Genomic DNA, 24,888 nt, shown 5'->3' with positions numbered 1-24,888 from the left:
TGACTTATCCAACAGGCAGTGCTTAGTATGCACATAGAATCATAGAAGTGTAGAGTTGAAAGGAATCATCTAGTCCAACCCTTTGCAATGCAGGAATATGCAGCTGTCCCATATGGGAATCAAACCTGCATCCTGGGCCTTATCAGCACCATGCTCTAACCAACTGAGCTAAAATTCTGCTGAGCTGTTTGTGGTCTGATTTCTCTTCCAAGTACTTGCTATTTTAACATGGAGTTTTTATAATGGGGTAATTTCTGTCTTTAGAACATGAATCATCTCATAATACAGAAATAGTGGTGATAGTATATTAGGAATTTTTTTTAAAAGTACTTCCCTTAGGCAGAAGAAATATCTTTAGAATGTATGGAAGGTACATTCTTTCACCTTTGGTGGACAGGCCCAAGGATTAAGGCTTTCTGGGAGATGATCTATAATGAAATGAAAAAGGTATTTAAATATACCTTTCTGAAGAAGCCAGAGCCCTTTCTCCTGGGCATGGTCGGCCAATTGGTGCCAAAGAAGGATAGAACTTTCTTTATGTATGCTACAACAGCAGCAAGAATACTTATTGCAAAGTACTGGAAGACCCACCCAGGAAGAATGGCAGATGAAGGTGATGGACTACATGGAACTGGCTGAGATGACTGGCAGAATCCGAGACCAAGGAGAAGAGTCGGTGGAAGAAGAGTGGAAGAAATTTAAAGTCTATCTACAGAAATATTGTAAAATTAATGAATGTTAGAAAGATGTTGGAATGAAGCTATGTGGTTTTAGCAGAAAGGTTATAAAGCTTTAGGAAAAAACAGACTGTTAATTGGTGAAAGGAGGGAAAGTTAAGCTATATTATATTAAGATAAATTACAGGACAAAAATTGGAAAAGAGGGAAAGGATTTGCTGAAATAGCTAACTGAACTAGAATACAAAAAAGGGAGGTGTGAGGAGGTCAAGGAAACAAGCAAATGAAAGATAAGTTGTGGGAAGGTTCGTTGTGTTTTTTAATTGTTTCTATTTTTCTGTTTTTTCTTTTTCATTTTTTTTCTTTTTCCTTATTATGATGTATTGTACTGTTTTTGTTTAACCTTTAAAATTTTAATAAATATTACTTTTTTAAAAAAAGAATGTATGTATAAGCTAACACCAGGCTTCTACATCCTTTCTTCATTTTCTCTACTATATTTCTCTGTTTTGTAGTTCCTCCCTTTCTGCAGATTCCATGAAATAGTGGGGGGCGGGGGGATCTTTTACATTTTATTTTATTTTTTATTAAAATGAAATCAGCCAACTTCTGTTTGTTGGCACCCCTGGATTGCTTCGCTTAGATAAATTGGAAGCGGGGAAAGCTCCTAGTGGGTACAAAGAAGAATCCCGCAGATGGAGGCTGTGTCTCATCCTGAGAAGGCTGGGGCTGACTACAAAAATAGCAAAGGCTTAAAAAGCAGTGCCATCATTAGTGTGTGTGTGTTGTATGGAGATATCAAGATCAAGAACGCTGCAAAGGGAAATGCCTTTCTTGCTAATTAGTGGAGTTCCCCTCCCCTTTATCCACAGTGGGTGTTAATCACTAATAGCCTTTCTATAGCTGCATCTCTCATCAGGTGGCTCCCCGCACTCTACTCCAAAGCTTTGTGGATTCAGAGAGGAGAACAGTTGCATAGAAACTCCGAGAACTTCATATTTATGACAACAACATTTAAGAACATCTACATTTTCTCAGTTACCTCCATGTATCTGAGACATTACAATACCAGTTGGAGTTACAGAGTTCACATCTCAATTCGGTCAGTCAAAGGGTTACTCAACTTCAACGGTTTGCTTGCATCTATAGTTCGTATGGCCCTGCTTACTGTTCATGTATTCCAGATCTGTAAATATGCTGTTGATGGACCCCTGCCTTGTTCTTTTTTGTTTGTGCACATAATGGAGTTATACCAGAAGGTGTCTTGAAACTAGTCGAAAAAGGCTTTATCTTCATAAGCTCTTTTTGTGTGTGTGTTATTTGTATAGTATTCACTTCCTTGACGTAAAACTTGATAGAAAAGGGCCACTCCTTTTTTTCTGGACGGACGCAGGGGTACGTGTACCCTTAAACATTTTGTGAATCTTTGTACTTTTGTCCATTTACTGTGTTTATTTTCCCCGATTTGAACTATAAAATGATGATTTTCTTGAGTCAAAATAAGAGTACCCCTAAACATTTTTATTTTTTTTGGGACGCGGGTGGCGCTGTGGGTAAAAGCCTCAGCGCCTAGGGCTTTCCGATCGAAAGGTCTGCGGTTCGAATCCCCGTAGCGGGGTGCGCTCCCGCTGCTCCGTCCCAGCGCCTGCCAACCTAGCAGTTCGAAATCACCTCCGGGTGCAAGTAGATAAATAGGGACCGCTTACTGGCGGGAAGGTAAACGGCGTTTCCGTGTGCTGCGCTGGCTTGCCAGATGCAGCTTTGTCACGCTGGCCACGTGACCCGGAAGTGTCTCCGGACAGCGCTGGCCCCCGGCCTCTTGAGTGAGATGGGCGCACAACCCTAGAGTCTGTCAAGACTGGCCCGTACGGGTAGGGGTACCTTTACCTTTACCTAAACATTTTTTTTGGGGGGAAACACTGCATACCTTTATTTGTTTTTGCTCCCAGCAAACCTCTAAACTCCAAGGACCTCAGAGCTCATCCTGCCTGTGTCTTAAGACCTTCAGAGGAGGTTCTTTTCCACATAACCATTCCTGGGGAAGTGTGTTCATACATTGAGATGAGAAAGGGCCTCTCTCTGTAGTGATGCCCCATTGGTATAATACCCTCCCCTGAGAAAGCCATTTCCCTTCCCCAGGCAAATGGAGTTGCGGGCTGGACATGACCCCGCCCTGTGTGCTAGCCCCCGCGTCATAGGGAGTCCCTTCCGCATCACGCCCTAGGTGGAACAATCCAGTTGGCCAGGGGGCGTGGCATGCTCTATGTGAGCAGTCCGCCAGCGGGAACTCGCCTCTTTTTCTGGTTCCTACTCACGCAGTTCTCCCACCATCCCTTCCTAAGATTAAGCTCTTAATCCTTTGACCTTGCTACGGACCTCGGTTGGTCGCCTGTTGAAGGGGCCTGGTAGGAATATTTTCTGCTTGGAAAATTGGCACCTCCTATTTCAAGGGTATTCCGTTAAAGGAATCCAGGGGGTGTGGCCCCATCTGAAGCCCTGGTGGGGGCTAGGGCCATGGCACAACCCCTGTTGGTGACCCTGGGGGAGTTCCTAGTTGATATACATCAACAGGGCTCCCCCTACTGGTGGTTAACACTTCTGAGACTTCCTGCAGGCGGGCAGGAGTCAGATATAGTCGGTTCGGTTCCAATGCCTAAGCCAATACCACTCACATTCTGTAACCGATAAAGTTGTGGCCTTTCTTAGCCCATTACCCTAAAATAAAGTCAAGTGTCTTTCTTCCAGCAAAGGGGAAGGGTTTGGGGCCTTGCCACGCAAGCACACTTGTTACCCTTTCAGCATCGAGGGAAAGACTTACAACCAGTGGCGTAGCGTGGGTTGTCAGCACCCGGGGCAAGGCAAGTAATTTGCGCCCCCTAACCTGTGGATTTTAGCACTCGAGTCTCTTCCACTAGATTAGCGCGCCCCCCCTCAGATGTTGCGCCCGGTGCGGCTGGCCCCCCAGCACCCCCCACACTACACCACTGCTTACAACTGTTTGCTCAGGCATTTTCACTATTTTTTTTCTTTTGTAAGAACTAATTTGTGATAGTTAGTCTGCTTTGCTGTTTTAACTGTTTTCTTTGTTTGGATTGGTTTTATGTATTTCTGTGCAGTTTTTAATTTGTATCCCACTCTGGGATCTACTGAGATGAAGGGTGGTCCATAAATGCTTGTAATAACTAAATGAAGGATTCCCTAGAGTCACAACATCCTGTGAGAGGACAACCTGGCCCAGTCCTCAAGGCAGCATGTGCATGTAACAAAAGCCCAACAGCTGCTTTGACAATGGAAAGGCAACTCTGGAAGGGATGTGTGATGTGGAGCAGAGTAGACATCAAGGGAAGGGGATTTTGATTAACCCTTCCACTGCCTGTTGCTTCTCCACTCTCTTTCACCACATGTACAGAATATCTCTTCTCCATATTTCTTCCTCCCAAAGCAGCGGTCTTAGGCATCAAACACATGGCGATGAGCAATAGGCCAGGGCATATTTGCCTCGCTGCTTTAACCAGCCTTGTAACTCTTGGCATGAATCATTCTGTAATGCTGAAACCACATAGATCTATAGGACTCTATTGTAAGACACTTAGGAAAAGTATTTCAGAGAAATGGGACGATTTTTCTCCCAGCTGGAAAGAGTTGCTAATTTTTTATGTACTGAAAAACAAGGTCAATATTTTTGTAACACTTTAATTGCTTTTATAAAAGAAATGGACTAAACATAGCTCACAAGTGTTGTCTCGAATTATGTTTCCAATAGCAGCAGGAGAAACATAATTAAGATGTATGACTTTTGTAAATGGTTGGGAAGTATGAATGGGTTAAATAACAGACTAATTAATGTGGGGTGTTTTGTGGGGGAGGGTTAAGGCATTTTATTACTGTTTGTATATTCATTTAAATCAGCTTTCCTGTCAAGACATGTGAAATTACTCTGTAGGCAGATTTGGTGATTCAGTTTTGATTAATGTAACACTGCAAACATCCATAGGATGAAACTGTGTGTGTCTGTGTGTTTTCTTGCGGACTAGAAAATGGGGTCTCAGCATATATCTAAACTTGTATTTTGGCAGCCTTTTAAAGGACACTGGCATTTCAGCACCTAATTGGCTTCGTTATTTTTTTGAGGTTGTGTCCCAGATTTAAATGCTGTAATATGAAAGGGTACCTCTGTGCTGGACTTGAATATCCCTACTCTAATTACCCAGCAGTTGCTGCCTTGTATTTTAAACATTTCTTTCACTCGGATACAAAGTTTCTCAATGGCTCTAGTAATACTAATCATGGATTATAACCTTGTTTTTACAGGTGACCTGCAACTGTTTCAGCATTAGCAATGGAGAGATGCAGAATGTTGGTGTTGGCCTTTATCCCAGGTACTGTGGGCATTCCTTAACTCATAGGCAAAACCTCCAGGATTCTAGTTCTATTGCACAGAGATGCACTCAGTCCCAGGCTTCGGGGGGGGGGGGAGGAGAAACAGGTACTGTAATGAATCAAGAAATTTTAGAAATGAAAACAATTCACAGGAAAATTCCACAGCTGCAATTCCTTCCCCCCTGCCTTGGATAATTGAGCCACATGGCACTGGAGCCTGTTGAATTCCCAGCATTCAGAGTTGGGAAGGGAGCATCAGACAGAAGGTTATATCCAATGTTAATAATACTCAGAGTAGACCTATTGGAATTAGTAGACAGAACTAACCCAAGTCCATTAATTTCCGTGGGTCTACTCTATGTAAAGAGGGAAGCGGGTGGCGCTGTGGGTTAAACCACAGAGCCTAGGACTTGCCGATCAGAAGGTCGGCGATTCAAATCCCTGCAAAACGGTGAGCTCCCGTTGCTCAGTCCCTGCTCCTGCCCGCCTAGCAGTTTGAAAGTACGTCAAAGTGCAAGTAGATAAATAGGTACCGCTCCAGCGGGAAGGTAAATGGCATTTCCGTGCGCTGCTCTGATTCGCCAGAAGCGGCTTAGTCCTGCTGGCCACATGACCCAGAAGCTGTACACCGGCTCCCTTGGCCAATAAAGCGAGATGAGCGCCACAACCCCAGAGTCGGCCACGACTGGACCTTTACCTTTACTCTATGTAAAACTTGGTTGAACACAACCCATAATATTGTATATTTGAAGAAGACTCTTTCTCCCACTAGATGGAACTTAAATTAATGAGCACGCAGCTTGAAAGTTACCTGGGTACTTTGAAGCAAACACCTCTTTCGCATTGGGTGATGGTAGGAAGGGGCATAAATGCCATCAGTGACCATTGACCACAAGTGATGATGATGATGATGATTTTAATTCATTGCCTGCCCTTTACCTTGTTGTCCCAGAATGGGTTATAGCCGTTTAAAACAGTTCAAAACAATTTACAATCTCAAAAATAGGGTGAGTCCTACAATATACATCCCAAGTGTCAAAAGCCAGGGGAAAGGCGGTGACAACACTAAACTTTATGAGTATCTGTCTTGGAATTAAAACTTGCCTAGCTTTTAGTATTTGGCTGCATTTTAAATAGATTCCATATCTCCCAGCAGAGTGTGTAAACCAAGTACCCCACTTCCTTCTTGGTGTCTTCAGCACTACTGCAGCAGCAGCAGCCCAGGCACAAGAGAACCTGGGAAATGTAACTTTCCAATGTACCTGAGTTCTTGATGTGGATGTCAGGTGCCATGGAAACTACATTTGCCTCCCTTTGCACTGGACCTAAAAACCTGCTGACACAGCATTCAAGACACCAGGGAGGGAATGAGGAGTGGAGGCTTCTCTATTCAGACTTCGTATTTGCACCTGGAAACCTTTTTTCCATTAAACCAATGTTGTTTTCCTTCCTTAGCATGTCTTTGCTGAACAACAGTTGTGATCCCAACTGCGTGATCGTCTTTGAGGGTCCCCGGCTCCACCTCCGCTGCATCCGGGACATTGAGATGGGTGAAGAGGTAATTAGCTTGTTCTCTCTTCCGTCACAGACACCTGCAGCGGTTGCATCTCCTTAAATAACTTCCAGACTGCAGGGCCACCAGCTTTAACACTTTGATGATATATTGATGCTTCTTCCTATCTCATAGCTATCAGGAAGAAGATGATAAAGGGAATCTTCTCTTCACACTGTCTGGGTCTCATAATCATTACCTCTCATAAATCACTGGCAGTCTTGATGAATTCTTCTCCCTCCATTCCTCCTCTAGGCACTTCATTTTGTTTGTATTTGAGTGCCTTTACCCTGATAAAAAACACTTACGATACTTCTGGGTGGAATGCTGCATTCACTAAATCATTACAACAATAAGCATTTGTCAGATTGAAACCATGCTGAAGCAGTAAACCTTTCATTGGCAAGAAAAGTAACAAGGCAGGGGTCGTTTCCTTGTTGGTTTTATTAAAAATGACTTGGAGAAATGCCCTTCCCAAATGATTTGTGTTCCTTATCAGAGAAATGTTTCACACCATTTTCTTTTTCAAATATGGGCATATCCAATGCATGCCCTCAGAAGACTGCTACTTGCAAAATAAAATATGGTTGAAATAAATAAATAAATAAAATTTAAAAATTGTCCAGTAGCACCTTAGAGACCAACTAAGTTTGTTCTGCGTATAAGCTTTTGTGTGCATGCACACTTCTTCAGATATGTGAACCAATCTACCTGAATATAATATGGTGTTGAGTTCACAGACTTCATCTCTTGGGCTTGCTGTCTAATGCTGGATCTCAGCAAAGTTTATATGGAGCTCCTTCTATCTGAATCACAATTTTAATTGTTTATTCCAACAAAAGTCCAACTCCGCTGTTGGTTGTTGCACATTAAAACATCTCACTCAGTAGGAGTGATACAAGAATAAATAGCATTGGTGTTAAGGTTGCAGTAAAAATACTCAAACATATGAGCTTGGAGCCAGACTAAATTAGCTGCACATAGCTCCCACTAAAATCAGTGGGACACTACTTAGTCAGGATTAACCTTTCACATTAATTCCAGTGGGGCCCAAATTAAACTAGCACAGATTGAACATAGGATTTTTAAGCATAGGATAGGACTATTACTCTTTAAAATTATGAAAAGTCACAGCTAGGTTCAGTGGGGCCTTAATAATAATAATAATAATAATAATAATAATAATAATAATAATTTATTATTTGTACCCCGCCCATCTGGCTGGGTTTCCCCAGCCACTCTGGGCAGCTTCTAACAAAGATGAAAAATACACTAAAATGTCACATATTAAAAACTTCCCTGAACAGGGCTGCCTTCAGATGTCTTCTGAATGTCAGGTAGTTGTTTATCGCTTTGACATCTGATGGGAGGGCGTTCTACAGGGCGGGCGCCACTGCCGAGAAGGCCCTCTGCCTGGTTCCCTGTAACTTGGCCTCTCGCAGTGAGGGAACCGCCAGAAGGCCCTCGGAGCTGGACCTAAGTGTCCGGGCAGAACGAGTATGGATTGGGAAGGGAGAGTCCTTTCAAAAAGGGAGTCAGCTAAATGCCCTGTATTCTGAAGGACAATCACACATTACACAAATTACACATACAAATTAGACATATAGTCCCAAGGCACATGCAGATTGTCCATGAAACCAAACCTCTCAATGACACTCTGCCTTTCTGTCCTTATCTATAAACTTGCTAAGAGTCTCTAAATCCAGTCTTTGGAAGATGCCATCGACTTTAATGACTAGGCAAAATTATCCAAATCTCTGTGGTCAAGTTCACAACCAGATTGACCTTTTTCTGAGTTATTTTCTCTTGTGGTTCCATCCAATGCAGCCCTCTTAGTCGGCAATCCTTTATCCGCTTACCTGAGAATAAGTCCCATTGAACTCTTGAGTAGACATGCCTACAATCACACAATTAGTTAAAGGGAATCTCCTGGAAGTCACAGCAGTACAGTACTGCTAAAGGCAGAATCAGCAAGGATAAGAAGACAGGCTTAACATTCTTGTTCTGTGATGAAGCAATAGGACCCCTTTCTGGCCCATATATAACTGGGTTTAATATAAGGAAGACTGAAACCACTATAGAACAGCTGTAGTTATTTGACAGTCTGTCTGCTTCTAATTACAAGGCTAGTTGAGTCTTAAATCTGATCCTAGTCACTCAGAAGCAATTATAACACCTCAACCTTGTTAGAGTGGGAGCTCCAGTTTTCATTTTTCTGCCATGTCAGTCTCCAAATGTTTTAACTCTTTCTGTGTTTGGAAAGAGAGAGAAAAGGAAAAATACAAAGTTGGAAACAAAAAGCAGAAAGCCCTAATGGTCTGCCTGCAGACCATTGTGACTCATTCATGAATAAATTCAACTTCTTGCTACATTTAAAAGAAATCAAATATTTAGTTGGCTCCTGTTCTAAAGATTCCGTAACTCTGAGTTAAGCAATCTCAATGTTTCACTTACATTTGAATTGCATTCAGCCTTGGCTCTGCTCGAACCAATTCTGCTGCTCCCTTGGGGTGGCTATCTAATTCTATGCACTCTATAAATCTTCATGTTCAGCATATAGTATTCATATAATAACTAGAGCACCAGGCGCAGGTATTTCAAACCTATCTGCACTGAATTAAAGCCTATTAGCCAATGCTTGTCACATTTCATATCTTTAAATGAATACTCTTCTTCAGTTATCAGAACAGACAGTCTTGCAGAGTAAGTTCACCATCCAACCACCTTTGATTAACCCTCCACTAACAAGAAAAAATGCTTGTATTTTTTTAATAATAAAACCTGCAGCTGGGACTGGGAGAACAGTATTTTCTATGAATAGATATTCCCTTTTTGGTAACACACTGAATGATACTTTACAAATTAATAATGTGTTAAGGAATCCCAATATGTTTTATGGATGATACAGCTTCCTGAACACATTAATGTCCACACCATCAAAAATATAATTGGATACCTCTTATGCTTTTGATCGCTACCAAAAAATAACTTGTACAGGTTAGAATCCCACCAAAATAAGCTTTGAGTAAGAATAAAAATGATGAATGAAGCACAGTGTGCCCCCTTCAAAGCAGTTAAGGAGTTGTTAAGCATCCTTGAATCTATAGCTGCAGAATCTATGGCTGCTATTCAGAAGACTTCTTTCTTTTCTTCTTCTTTGGCCATCACTCGTAGCTGAGTAAGAGTCACTTACGGACTCGCTGGAAGACAAATGGTCTTAATAGTGAGTCTATAAGTGATTGTGGAGTACAATTCTGGATCCACATGTCCTTACATAGTGGGAACATACAGTAGGTTTCTGGGCAGGAGTTGATCATGATGAGGGTTTGCCAAACGTGCCTTCCTCTTAGCTCATATCTCCTTTTTGCCCTGTTTCTGCTTTTTCAAAGTCCATGACACCTTTGGTAAAGGCTGTTCTCTAGTTGGAGGGCTCGCAGGCCAGTGTTTCCCAGTTATCAGCGCTTATACTATATTTTTTTAGATTTGCCTTGAGAGCATCTTTAAACCTCTTTTGTTGGTCACTGGTATTTCGCTTTCCTTTCTTAAGTTGGGAATAGAGTAGTTGTTTTGGAAGATGATAACCAGGCACCCAAACAACATGACCTGTCCAACGAAGTTGATGTTGGAAGAATCATTGCTTTGACACTGGTGATCTTTGCTTCTTCCAGTACACTGGCATTAGTTTGCCTATTGTGCTGGTCCCGGGGGGAGGTTACTGTGGGGCGAGGTCCGGGACCTGAGTCGAGGGTCGGCAGACAGTCCTCCACGGGCGAAGCGGGGTCCAAAGCGAGGAGCTGGGCAAGGACAGGAACTCTGGAGGAACAGGACTGGGTGCTGGCCAAAACAGCTCTTCAACGGCGTTGCTCCCGCAACCTGGGACCGGGCTGACTGGCCTTTATCTTCTCTGAGGCCAGGGGCGGTCCCGGCCCCCAGGAGACCCGCCTCTCCTGGCCTTAAGGCGAGCACTCCTCCTGGGAGAAACCAGTTCCCTCCGCCTCTCTGCCCTGAGCCTCTGCAGCTCAGGAGAGGCTGGAGGGTTACTGGACCCAGGGGGAGACTCACCTTCCCCTGACAGGGCTGGGAGAGGCGCACCTGTAGGCACTGTGTCCTCAACCACCTCCGGAGCCAGAGTAGATTCACCTGGTGCCTGCTCCTGAGGATCCAGCACAGGTGCAGGCGCTTCAGAATCAAGGCCCTGCCCCAGTTCAGCCGGCCCTGGAGGCGGGGACTCCTGTGCAGGCTGGGATTCCTCCGGTTCAACATCTGAATCGGAATCCCAGGCCATCACACCTATTTTCCCAAGTGATGTGTTGAATTTTTCAGAGACACAGTTGATGGAATCTTTCTAGGAGTTGGAGATGGCGTTTATACGTGGTCCATGTTTCACAAGCGTACAGTAAAGTTGGTAGTACAATAGCTTTGTAAACGAGCATTTTGTGAATGTAATGATAAACTAGGTTATCATTTGAATAAACCCCAGGCTCATACGCTCCCCCTCTCAGAAACTTTTGCTTCTCTTGTTAATTAACCCCAGTTTTGCATTACAGTGGACCCTCTGGATACGAATGTAATATTAAAAAATTTGCAAGTAGAGGCGCCGCTTCTGCATACACATGCGGTGTGATAGAGTGCTTCTGTGCATGCGTGTGTGGCGAAACCAGGTAAAATACACTTCCGGGTTTGCTGCGTTTGCAACCCGAAAGTTACGTTACCCGAAGGTCACGTAACCCGAGGGTCCACTGTATATCCAAACTCAGACAACCTGTGGTTAGTCTTTAAAAAAGGTAAAGGACCCCTGACAGTTAAGTCCAGTCGCAGACGACTTTGGGGTTGCAGTGCTCATCTCGCTTTACAGGCTGAGGGAGCTGGCATTTGTCCACAGACAGTTTTTCCGGGTCATGTGGCCAGCATGACTAAGCTGCTTCTGGCGAAACCAGAGCAGCGCACGGAAATCCCGCTTACCTTCCCGCCAGAGCGGTACCTATTTATCTACAGTGGTACCTCGGGTTAAGAACTTAATTCGTTCTGGAGGTCCATTCTTAACCTGAAACTGTTCTTAACCTGAGGTACCACTTTAGTTAATGGGGCCTCCTGCTGCTGCCGGGCCACCACCATGCAATTTCTGTTCTCATCCTGAAGCCCCAGGTACTTCACTTAACCCCAGGTACTATTTCTGGGTTAGTGGAGTTTGTAACCTGAAGCATTTGTAACCTGAAGTGTTTGTAACCCGAGGTACCACTGTTCTTGCACTCTTTCTTTTTTTGGCGTGCTTTTGAACTGCTAGGTTGGCAGGAGCTGGGACCCAGCAACGGGAGCTCACCCCGTTGTGGGGATTCGAACCGCTGACCTTCTGATTGGCAAGCCCAAGAGGCTCAGTGGTTTAGACCCACGCCACCCGCGTCCCCTGTGGTTAGTCTTAGCTATGGCCTATTGAAACAAACCAACATCAGGACTTAGTCTACCAAATTGGCTTGTTTCAGTCAGAGTTTAAGGTTCAGACATAACACTAAACTGGGGTTTATTCGAAAGCAGAAGTAAAAGCTCTGTACCTCTTCCATGTGCCAGAGCCAGAGTAAGAGCCAAATGGAGCTCATCCATGATATTTGCATCAAGCATTTCTTCTATGGGCAGGGTGAGGAACAGTGGGATTCCTCCCATTTTCTTCTCACAACTGATCCTGTGTGGTAGGTTAGGTTGTCATTCATGGATGTGTCTGTTGTCATTCATAGATGATTGCATGATACTTTAAACTTAGGATCCCTTTTATTTTAGCAGTGGATGATATGCAGTCTTTTGTCAAATTACCACAGAATTTCCCCTGCTTTGTTGTCTGCAGCTCACCATCAGCTATATTGAAACAATGATGCCTACTCCGGATCGTCAGCAGCACCTGAAGCGCCAATATTGTTTTGAATGTGACTGCCCTATGTGCCATTCACAAAGCAAGGTGAGTTCTTTGAGCCCACTTCTGGGCAGAACAATAGATACACAGTTTCATGCCTTTCTGATGGTGCCCTGGGGTCTAACTGCAAATGGCCTTTGTCCTTGTATCTGCTTTTATTCTGAAAAAATACCCATGTGAATGAAAGAATAGCAATAAATAAGTATCAGTTCAAAGGATGAGACTATGGGTGGACTCTTCTGCTGACTTTTAGGGGCTGGCATTTCTTATCGCCTTTACAAAATAAAGAAATGAACATATTTTTATTTCGTCCAACATATATATATATATATATAAGAGGAATTGTAATTTATGCTAATCCAAAGTTAGATCCGAAATTATTATTTAAGGATGAAGAAGGCAGAATTATAGGAGTGCAAATAATATATGAAAGAGAGAAAATAATTGTAATAGGAATCTACACCCCAAATTGAAAGAAAGGTAGAATTTTACAAATTACTGGAGGAAAGATTATTGGATTGTAGTAATGAAAATATAGCACTACTAGGCGATTTCAATAGAGTAACCTCATTAGAACTAGATAGAACAGCGAGAGAGAAAGAATAAAAAAGAGAAGACTACCACAGACCTCCTTTCAGGTGGTGGAGAATCTGAATTTAAACGATGTTTGGAAACTTAAACACTCGAACGAGAAGTAATCCATGCGCTTCTCAGAGGCAAAACAATCAGCAGGGAGAATAGATAGAATGTGGCTGTCAAATAATTTAATATTGAAAAAACAAAGAAAAAAACCACAGAAGTACGACCAACATTAATGTCAGACCATAACCCAGTTACTCTAGAATTAAGAAACAGCAGGAGAATGAGATGGAGATGGAGAATGAAGGAAAATATCTTGAATGATGGAAGAATACTTTAAAAAGCACAAGACTTTAAAAGAATTTTTTGAAATAAACACAAACCAGGAAACGGACATCAGGGTGATTTGGGACGCAAGCAAGGCTTTTATGCGAGGCTTCTCTACCCAACAAAATGCCATCCAGAAGAAAATTAGAGAGAATAAAATGGAGCAAATTAGAAAAGAGATAAGTATAAATGAGAAAGAACTAGCCAAAAACCCAAAGAATGAGACTGCAAAGCAAAGCAGTTGTAAATAGAAAGAAGACAGATGAAGCCGCAATGATGTGGTGGGAAGTCACTTGTGAAGAAATACGGATATTGTCTGGTCTATATATGTACACAGTATATGTAAAAAAAGAAAAGAAAGGACTGAATATGTATATGAATAACCAATGAAAAATCTAATAAAAAGCATTTTGAAAAAAGATAAAGAAAAGAAATCCACATATTTGGAACCCCAGCCCTTGGAGTTACTCACATTACATTCATTAAGGCTTGTCACAAGGTATATTTTCCACTAATGAAAAGTAAACAGTGCCCTAATTCTTCCTATAGAAAAGGCTTACGGTTCCACTTTCGTTGCTTTTCTTCTTTCTCTCTCTCTTTTTACAGAAGAAAATTTAATTTGTCTAGTGATAAATTCCCTTGCAAGCTATCTTGCAGGCTTTGGTAATGCTGCTTTATCAAGAGAAAATTAAGGGCCACATGCCCAATACTGTCATTAGTGGAGCCCCTCAGACGAGTTCTAATCTGAAGTTCTTCTGTTTTTCATTTGGTAACTGTTTTTTAAACTTCAAAATCATTCCTAGACTGCTTTTCATTTCAAGGCAAAATCTCAAGGCTGTATACAACTGTAAAAAAAGAATCCCACAACCCAACAGCCATATGCTTCTTGGTAGAATAGCACTGTAAAATAGCATATTGAAACATCAGCAGCATAATCCAGAGGCAATAGAAATACACCTCACTGGTCAAGAAATGTCTGTGCATCCACCATTGGCAAAACCATGGCACTGTTGGTGTCTGTCATATAGCAGAGGAGAAGACATTCCATAATGTTGGCATCACCACTGAGGAGGCCAGTGGCTGCAATGTTGCAAGACAAAGCAGCAGCTTGCTGCGCAATTAATAGGGCATCCTCAAAAGGTCTTAGTGACCTAGCAGGTCTACATGGGAGAAGTTGTTCCTTCTGATAACCTGACCTCAAGTTGTTTGGGGCTTTATATATTAATAACAAGACCTTAAATGTCACTTGGTAGCAAACTGGCAGCCAGTGTAGACCTGTCAGTACAAGTGTTGTGTACATATAGCCAGGCTCTCCACTTGGCAGCCTGGCCACTGCATTCTGCACCCACTGCAAGCTCTTTAACTAGCTTCAAGGGTTGCCCCACCCAGAGCACATTACAGTAATCCGTCCTAGAGGCAACCCTTATTATCTCCATGAATTTATTCCTATAACATGAATTTACCCAACCAAAGAATATTGACAGCATACAGGAATTCCTGGTAAAACGCTATAACCTATATTTTTTTTCACCAGGCAGAATCCCTTTACAGTTTTTTTTCTGGCTTTTAAAATCTGTGGTCAGACCTAACTCCCTTGTGTTCATCTCTGTTTTCCCCTCTGTGTGCAACTACTGAGCTGTATTGATACAATTACAGTGATTTCTTTTTTACAAACTGTTACTCCATAGGCCACGGATTTCATAAAGCTGTCAGTTATTCTCTCAGTATGCAATATGTTGGGCCTGAACTCTCTTCTTTACAGTGATATCAGATTTATTTTTGTCCTTCACTGGCTCCAGGCCAGTCCTTGTGCTGAATAATTTTATGAGTGAGTGCACACTTGTGGCTATTGAAAAATCAGTTTGTAACCAATTTCCTATCACAGCTGTTTTCTGATAATTATCAGAAGATGATTAGTGCTTTTTTATTTGTTTCACATGTAATTACTATCCAAGGCATATTTTGGAAGAGTTTTGTGCAAGCAATCTGTGTTAAAGTACAGTATTGTTTGATTAAGTATTTTAAGGTATAATTATTTGCGCAAAGTGATTAACCTGAGAGCACCATAGCTTATTTAGCTATAGCTGTGTTTGCAGCACAATCTGAGGCATGCTCACTTAGCAAGACCCACTAGGGTTGCACTCAGACAGCACTTTATTCAATTTTCATGATGGTTCCTTCTCTGATAATACCCAAGTTTTATGTGATCTTTCACATGACATATATGCTGTGTCTGAAAATCTAGTAGGATCTAATGAAAGTTTAGAGTTTCATGTGGATTGTCAAATCCCATTAGCAGATATAGGGAGAAGATGCAAGACCAGCTATTTGCTAACAACAACAACAACAACAACAACAATAATTTATTTATTATTTATACCTCGCCCATCAGGCTGGGTTTCCCCAGCCACTCTGGGCGGCTTCCAACAAAACACTAAAATACAATAACATTAAAAGCTTCCCTAAACAGGGCTGCCTTCAGATGTCTTCTAAAAGTTTGGTAGTTATTTTTCTCTTTGACATCTGGTGGGAGGGTGTTCCACACGGCGGGTGCCACTACCAAGAAGGCCCTCTGCCTTGTTCCCTGTAACTTGGCTTCTCGCAGCGAGGGAACCACCAGAAGGCCCTCTGCGCTGGACCTCAGTGTCTGGGCAGAACGATGGAGGTGGAGACGCTCCTTCAATGGAGACTAGCAAGGAGATGATGAGACAGCAGTGCTTACCCAATGTCCCATCACTGGTGACACTGGAGCTTACTAAGACGGTGAGGGGCTCAGTCAGTGCAGTGCAAACGCCCCAGCAGGAACATCAAATTAGCTGTGGCAGTATATTTGCGTCATGGCAACACAGAATCTTAGAGTTGGAAGGGACCCAAGGGTCATCTGGTCCAGCCCTCTGCAATACAGGAATCTCAGCTAAAGCATCCATGACAGATGGCCATCCAGCCTCTGTGTAGAAACCTCCAAGAATCCAACATAACTCCTGTCTTGTCCCTTTGCCTCTCAATAAGTCACGGCATTGTCAGCGTTGGGAGATCAGGTAAGCACCCCTGCCCCACTGACTGCTCCCACAACTAGTCCAACTAAGAAACAGCCCAGATGGGTAAGGATGGGCTGACGAGAAGCTGCAAGTTTCTAGTCTCTTCACCTCACAAGGAGTCATGGAAAGGGCAGGATGCAGAGCAAGGGAGGATAAGGAACCGGTGGGGAATTGTAAGCTGCATTGTGTGCTTTCCCCCATGATGAGCAGGGCTTTCTTGGTCTGATGGAAAGACAGGAAAGGTGTGCAGCCTGTGTTTCTGAAGGAAGCAGCAGCTGCCCTATACTCTGCAGACTGTGGGACCCTGGAAACAAGGTTCATGCATGTGAAAATGGGAGGGAACAGAGTTATGAATGAAGATATATGAAGCTAGTATGGACAGGAGAAAGGATGATCTGTTCATCCTTACAATTACCGATGAAAGCAAGTGGTGTGATCCAATAAGCACTGCACAGTTCTCATTGTTGTATAGGGATGTTTGAAAACAAGCAGAATGGTGCAGATTATAGGGAATGTACTTCAGTCTGTGCCACTTGCCCCAAATTGTTGCTTGGGGCCTACTGTTCATAGAATTGTAGAATTGGAAGGGATCCTGAGAATCATCTCGTCCAACTCCCTGCATGCAGCATAGTGGAATATCCACTCAGGTGGATATCTCAGTTGGTTAGAGTGTGGTGCTGATAATGCCAAGGTTGCAGGTTTGATCACTGTATGGGACAGCCATGCTGCTGCTGCTGCTGCTGTTGTTGTTGTTTTATGTATTTATTTATACCCCACCCTTTCCCTGATGGAACAGAAGGTGGCTGTTGCCATCTATATCCAAAGGACCCCATGAGTCACTCACTTTCAGTGGCGGTAGTTGTCACATAGGTACACCAAACACAATGGCCTATTCTGGTCACAGGAACCTATGCCAGTGGGGTGAGGTGAGAACAGACCTTCTTTTCTGAAACAGTCTCCCCCTGAAATTTTCATATATTTGCTTAGCATTTTGAGAATGTCTCCTACCAAAAAGTATTGCTGCTGAATTTCTGTATCAGTTATCCCTTTATAGTAAAATTAAAGCAAAACCAACACCATTGCAATGATACTCATAAAATTAAAATGCTAGATTTAACAGCACCTCCCACGTTTTTGGATAAGTTCTTTGTTTACTTGGTTTACATTTTACCAGCCCAGAAATTTCAGGTTAAATCTAATGTTTTAAAAATATTTTTGTAATTATTAGTTTGTCCATCCAGCAGTGCCCCTCCTAAAATCCCATACGTTAAATAGTAGGTTGTCATATTTTGCCTTCGTAGCACTGCAACTGAAGAGAAATTCTACAAGAGGTTTATTTTCCCCTAGAACTCTCGCTACCAACGTACCTTACAAATAGCATTAGGAAAAATTACAAATGCTAAGCTGGCAAAGGAATACTTTGTTTTGTCTTCAGGTAAGTATTAAATGCCTACATTCTACAAGCATTACCTCCACAGAGAAAATTATGGTATCGTCTTTCATAGAATGTATAAGTCATCAGCATCAATTTAGAAATCTACCCCTTGAATATCTGCTATTCCTATTTGAGATAATGAGCCACTATATCAACAAACTCATATGTGTGGTTTTTTTAAAAAAGACCTGTCACATTTTGTAATGTCTGGCGGTCTAGTTCACGAGTGCAAAATTAATAAAGCGCGGTAGTCTCCTGTGAGCGCTGCAAAATTCTGCACATGGTCTTCTTTGAGAGCCTTTATTAGTGGAAAATGTATAGATTACAGCTTTAGTATCACCCATTTCAGCCATATCTTTAAGGTTATTACTTCTGTATTCAAAACTGAAAAACTAACAGAAGCTGTGTACTTGCTAGCAATCAGCTTTTGCTCCTGTAGTATCCTTGGTTTGTGGTATTGTTTGGTACATACATTGCTACAGGTAATATTTTATGATGTAGAAAAAAGTGCATGCTCATAAGCTGAAACCCTAGCATTGATCTACCTTGAATTAGTGCATTAACTTGCAATGCTAAGATTACATTATATGAGTGGCAAATATTTTAAACAGGGACTGCTCAGAAGCTGGTCAAGGCACTGAAGATTTAGAACAGTGGTTCCCAACCATTTTTTGGCCATGCCCCACCTAAGCATCTGTAAAATCCTGGTGCCCCCCACTCCCCATGCCATATTATTATTATTATTATTATTATTATTATTATTATTATTAAAAAAGTGACCAATTTACGTGGAGGAAGCCTAAAAGGCCATTCACTGTTAATAACTCATTCTTGAATTGCTCCCCTTAAAAGTTGAATTGCCCCCCTGTGGGGGTGTGCCCCATGTTGGGAATCACAGATTTAGAGCAAAAGCCAATCATGTTTACTCAGAAGTAAGTATTGTTAAATTCCATTGTTTTAGAATTACAGTAATATATATATATATATATTCTTGAAATTTGATGGTTTCTGGGGAAGTCTGATGGGACCATGTGTCACCCATCCTGAAAGTTCTGTACTGGCTGCCAGTGAGCTACTGATCCCAATTCAGGGTGTTAGTACTGGTGTCCAAAGCCCTAAACAGTTTGGGATCCAAGTAGCTAAGGGAGTAATTCCCCATCATCAACCATCTTAGGCCCTATGACTGAGAGATTGATTGAGAGCCACTGCTGTGAGTGAAAGCCAGGTTAGCATGTCAGACCAGGACCTAGGAGACGAGATTTCAAATTCTCACTTGGCCATGAAGCTCACTAGACGACCCTGGGCCAGTAGAGGCCTCTCGGCCTAACCTACCTTTCCACCCAACTGTAAAAACGTATCAAAACAGAAATGTCTTCAATCCTTTCTAGAAATTACAGGTAGTGGGCAGCTGTTGTATCTCAACAGGGGCGGTAATTCTGCGATGACATGGATTCATTTGGCCGTTGCGGACAGACAAGCTGGTTTTGTTGTTAAATTTCAAGAAGCCTCATTGTCTTGTATGTATTTCAGAGTAGCCAAGGGTAGATGCAATATTGTATTTTAGTCAGAAATGTCACTAAAAGCCCAGGAATCATGTCTAAGTTCTGGTTTTAATGGCCAGCTTGCCCCTTCAGCTTCCGGTTTCTAGGATTTACCCTGGTCAGCATCAAGTGCAGACCGAATGGCAGGCTTTGACAAATGAGACTGAGACCCCAGTGGTTATTTACCTCTCTTGGTTGCTGTAAGGCACTTTTCTCTGAGGGAGCTGTTCATAATATTTATGAACATGTTGGAGTAGGTTGTGATGCCATGGGGTCGCAGAAAATAAAGCAGAGTTCACACAAATGAATGGGAACTCTGAGAAGTCTGCCAGAAATGTAGATTCAGAGACTACTGGAAGGGGAAACTGGCATTAATATGGCATGACAATTTGGCAGGCTTAGTATGTTGAATTGCCGAAACAGGATTGGAATACAACACTCTCCTGAGAGTCCAGCCTTGTAGTCATCTGAGAGGAACAGAATCTCATTACTCACAAAGCCAGGAGCCTAGAAAGAAACGTAAACCTTTTGGTAGATAATTTAAGCAGACTTTTTTTCTCTGCCAGGAGAAGGCCAAAATGTTAACTATTTGGGGCCAATTCCATCACACAATTACTTTCCAGCTTTGTTGTTCTGTTTTCTGTCTACAGCCTTGCAAGGGAATAAATGCATACGAATCTACATCAGATAGCATCAGCTATTTCCACAAAATTAGTGTCTCAAAGAAGCACAAATTCTCCATTGTCCCATGTAGCAGCCAAAATACCTTCATCAGGCCTCAGGTACCTGTGAGACTCAGACCAGTGGCTTGACTGGAATTTGGTGGCTGGGCAGTAGAAACAAGCCCTAACACTTTATCATATGCTGGCTTGGGGTGTCCATTATGCCAAAATGTAGCAACAGTTTATTATGCTGGAATTACAGCAATGGCTGTAGTTCAGTTGTAAAGTACATCTACTGCATGCAAAAGGCCTCAGGTTCAATCTCTTGAAATATCCAGGTAGGGCTGGAAAGGGCTGGGAAAGACGTCTAGCTGAAACCCAGGAGAGCCATTTGTCAGTGCTGAGACAGTACTGAGCTAGATGGACGAATCGTCTTCCTCTGTACAAAGCAGCTTCTCTGTGTAAGTTGGCATAGAAGTAAGCCTCATTGATTTCAGAGAAATCAAACTCCCAGAAACACATGCACAGGATTGATGGCAGACTTAAATCCTGTATTGTGATACTCTACACGTCCTGAACATGAACAAAAATTAATAATGCACTATAATTATTTCATAAAATCTATAATATACCATAGAAATTTCTATCATAGAAAATATAATTTTAACCACAAAACAGACTACACATCCTGTAGTCAATATGGCTAATCCTACCATAAATAGCTGTCAAAAGCCTATCATATGCACACCTTTTATATATATGTTCCATTTGTTTCTTCTGATTAATTAGGTTTGTGCTGAAGCCAGAGGGTACACATTTCTCCTTTCACATGGTCACTAAACATTGATGTTTCATGGGAAAAGGAATTAGGAGCCAAAAGAAAGCAGGTCCTCAGCAACTGGCTATCCCCCACCCCTCTTTGTTAGGTTCTTTAAAATTCTTTATGACCTTGTCCACAGTTTTCCATTTCTGGAAGGAATACAAAATTGAAGAGAGATACTATGATCTGGTCATGCCACATACAGCAGCAGATTAGTATTTATAGCTTGTAGCAACACTTCGTTTAGAAATGGAAAAGGTTATTCTCACCACCTAGCAATTATAGATGCTGACACAAAGAGATCAAGCAGGTAGCTTCAGAATACACACACACACACACACACACACACACACACACACGAAGAAAACCTGGATCTTTCAGAATTCTTCTTTCATTTAACATTTCAGGCACGTTGTAGTCTCAGTTTTCACTAAAACCCTGGGCCATGGTGATTTTATAAATGAGAACTTGCAAGTATTTGGGAAATGTGATAGTCATAGTGTTAAGTTGTGGGTGAACATATCAGACGACACAGCGATTCTTCAAACAGCTCTTGTTTATTCACAGGCCAGAACAGAACTGAACTGAAGGGTTCAGCCAGCCTGCTTATATAGAGCTCCTCTACAACGCAACTGTAACTATTTTCTGTAACTATCCAATCACTGAACGTCACTTTCAATCCCTTATTTGCATATGTGGACCTGAGTGAAAGCTATCTACAGTATCTCCCTGCTGGCCCAGGGTGAGAACTTCAGTACATAACACATAGCACAAGCATCACTGTAGGACAGCTAAGAGTTCATTCCAAGAACTGCTTCTCTCAGCATCTTTGGGCTGATGTCCACTTGTGTTTGCATACACAGGAAGTCAAATTCCACATGAAACAGGTTTGTCAAGTCAAATCCAAATGTTATCACTTTATGTGTTGTATGTTCCACTCCCGTACCCAGACATGAATGTGACTCATGCCTTGACCAGATCATGACATGATGCTGACTTTTTACTTGTTTAAAATCCTGACTGAAGGACACCTGCTGATTCAGCTTCTATTGTAACAATGTGAATCAACAACCACTTATTTATTTGGAGGAGAAAAATGAGTAAGCTGAGCTCTCGCCATGTACTTAGCTAATTAACATGGGAAGTCATGTATGGAAGGTAGTGTGAAAATGATGAGCTTTAATCTAAAGGGGAAACAAAGCGTGGTCGAGCTGCAGTGCTGTTCAGAATGAAATACAACCCATTTGGCTATGTAAATATTTTGGTAGAAGTATCAGACTTGAGATATGACTCAATTACATAAAGGTTATTAGAACAGTGAGAAATACATAGTTAGCATTTTCCTGGTTTGGCTGATTAGGTGAACACAGCTTACACAATAGAACAGCTCAATAGTCTGCTCAGATTGCTGTGAATGTTGCTTAAAAATGAATATTAAAACAATGAACAATAAATTTATTTTTACAGTTTTGTAATCTGTTCCCATTTGTAGGGAAGCTAAGGAAGAAGGATAGGGTATGTGCAAATTTACTAAAATTAGGGGCACTGGTGTGTGCATGTGCAGTGGCAGAATAAGATACATTCTGAAGTCAGCAGACAAATTCTGTTTAAGTGTAGCCTTTTAAATGATACAGTGAAGAAAATTAAAATACTCTGGGTTTGCCATCTGATTCGTCATTATTAAATAGATCATGTGCTTTGCAATCTTGCATCAAGTATGTCACACAAATTGTGGGAGAGCTGGGGTAAGTTTACAGTCCATTGTGTCTCAAATGGCCACAGGTCCCGTGGGTGAGGATTCAAAGAGGACTCTCTGTGAAACTTTGAAAAAAAGGCAACTTATAAATTTTCCTTCATTTATACATCAAATTACACAAGGTGCTTGAGACGGCCTACACCTTTGTAATATTTTCTTCATTTTGTGGTAGATGTTATGTCTTGCAGCTTATGAGAGGTATACTCTTCTTTGTTCAGACGCGTCTTCTGCAGGTTAGCAGTGCGTGTGAGTGAAAGTATGTTCTGAAAGTGTGCATACTCCTTAACTGTTCTGCCTTGGACACTTTTCACTGCTTGTTTTCGATTCCTCTCAAATTCTGTCCCCTGGTTATGAAATGTGGGTAACAGCTGATAATGCGGCTTGCAAAATTGAGTTCCTTAAATTTGAATTGAACTTGACACTTTAAATTTAGCCTGTGCATCTCTCTGTTGGGAAAGGGATTTGATGCTCCCAGCCTTTAACTATAAAATGTGTGTCAAAGGGGGTAGGGTGTAAAAACCAAATATAGATACCAGTGACCTACCGTAATATCTATAATAGAATCGGTGTCTTGGTAGTTATGATGAGCAAAGGGAGGGGGGTGCAAAAGCAGGCAGTACAAGGGGTAGTAAAGAGCTCTGAAGCCCCAAGTATACCTCAGGAGCAACAAGCTTGTCATTAGACAGCAGGTTCAGTCATAATGGTAGAAACAGATTAATAATTAATAAATGGAAAGGTTCAGGAAATTGGATGATTCAAGAACTCATTTGCATGCAAACTGTTTTAGGCACTGTCATTTAAAGACTGGAGGAACATCTACCAACAGTGGTCATTATTTACAGCAGAGAATAGTATGTAATGATTTTCTGAGCTCCGAGTGCTTCATGGTAATTAAAGTGCTGTACTGGCTCTATTAAATGCATCAGCAGAACTTAGACCTCCAAATTGCTTGTGGCCCAGCAATCTCAGCATCTCTGCATATCCAGGCTCTTAGTGACAGTGAAATCCTTTGCATTGCCTGGGGTCGGCGTTCTCCCTCCCTGCTTTTTATGGCTAGGTATAGGCAGGCATCAGGAAGAAAGCAGTCATTAGGAACTTGAGAAACTGAGTTCATTAATATGGATTTAATAATAAATAAATAAAAATCTGGGTGTGTCTCGAAAGCCTGCAAGCAGATCATGAAGGCAATGGTCTTCTCTTTTTGTGTAGATCCGAGTAACTGGTATTCAGAAGCATGCAGGCTCCATTTAGCTATGGTGGCTAATGAGCTACTGACAGACCCATGTTCCTTCCAGGAACACCCTTATGTGAGATAGTGGGCATCACCACATATTGTGGGAATGCATTCCATACTGTTAATTGTCTGCTGCACAAAGATCTGCTTCATTTTGTATGTGCTGAATCTACTACCCATTTCATTGGGGGACCCCAACTACTAATATTTTAAGTAAGGGAGAAAAGGTTATCTATCTGCATAAACATTATGCACTTCTGTTACGCCTCCACTTACAACTTCCCCCCTAAATGAAAAAGCCTCGGGATGGGGAAAAACTTTTTTTCCAGCCTGATTACATTTTCTCAAGGGCAGGCTTCAAGGGCCAGCATGCTAGTTCTGGTTGGGGCAGAAGGCAAAAGTGGCCAAGGCAATAGATGCAACTCTTACCCTTGTAGAGTAGGTTACATTCTGGCAATAATAAAAAAAGAGGTTTCTACATGCACAGTAAGGTCACTGTTGTTTCCTTCTCCTACAGTTTTTACCCATATACTATCCACCTGCCTTCCATGTTGCAGGTCATTGATCTCTTCACAAGTGTACACATCCTCCCCCCACTTCCTGCTTGGTCTGTTCCTTTTGAATAGATTATAGTCCTCAATTTCTACATTCCAGGCATGAGTCTTATCCCACCAGGTTTCAGTAAAGCCTATTACATAATATTTGCCATCCTGTATTAAGAACTCAAATTCATATTGATTATTTTCCAGACTCTGTACATTAGTCATTCCCTCCAGCTGTAGTTTCTTGTCCTCTAGCAGGTTTCTGGAGCACCACCTCACTTTCCTGGGCATCAATGAAGCTATGATCCCCAGTTCCAAGTGTTCCCCTGTCATCTGTAATATTGTCTCCCTCCCCCTCAGGATTTAGTTTAAAGCTCTCCTAATTGGGTTCACAATACTCTTAGCAAACACATTCTTGTCAACCGCTGTAAGGTGCAACTCAG

The 24,888-nt window shown here is 42.0% G+C and overlaps 1 protein-coding gene across 9 annotated transcripts in view; it reads left to right on the top strand.

Moving 5' to 3' along the window:
- SMYD3 (SET and MYND domain containing 3) overlaps positions 1-24,888 on the top strand; it is a 349,559-nt gene that overhangs the window by 263,562 nt on the left and 61,109 nt on the right. For all 9 annotated transcript variants that reach the window (XR_008329628.1, XM_053382716.1, XM_053382715.1 and 6 more), the window contains 3 exons: positions 4,989-5,056; positions 6,513-6,615; positions 12,446-12,556. Coding sequence is in view for 8 of the 9 variants with exons in the window: in XM_053382716.1 (XP_053238691.1) it covers positions 4,989-5,056; positions 6,513-6,615; positions 12,446-12,556 (282 nt within the window). In the remaining variant the exon portion in view is untranslated. The remainder of the gene's footprint in view (positions 1-4,988; positions 5,057-6,512; positions 6,616-12,445; positions 12,557-24,888) is intronic.

Source organism: Podarcis raffonei, chromosome 3 (genome assembly GCF_027172205.1).
Source record: "Podarcis raffonei isolate rPodRaf1 chromosome 3, rPodRaf1.pri, whole genome shotgun sequence".
NCBI classification, from domain to species: domain Eukaryota; kingdom Metazoa; phylum Chordata; class Lepidosauria; order Squamata; family Lacertidae; genus Podarcis; species Podarcis raffonei.
The sequence above is the reverse complement of the archived record's forward strand: the minus strand, read 5'-3'. Positions and strand labels throughout refer to the sequence as shown.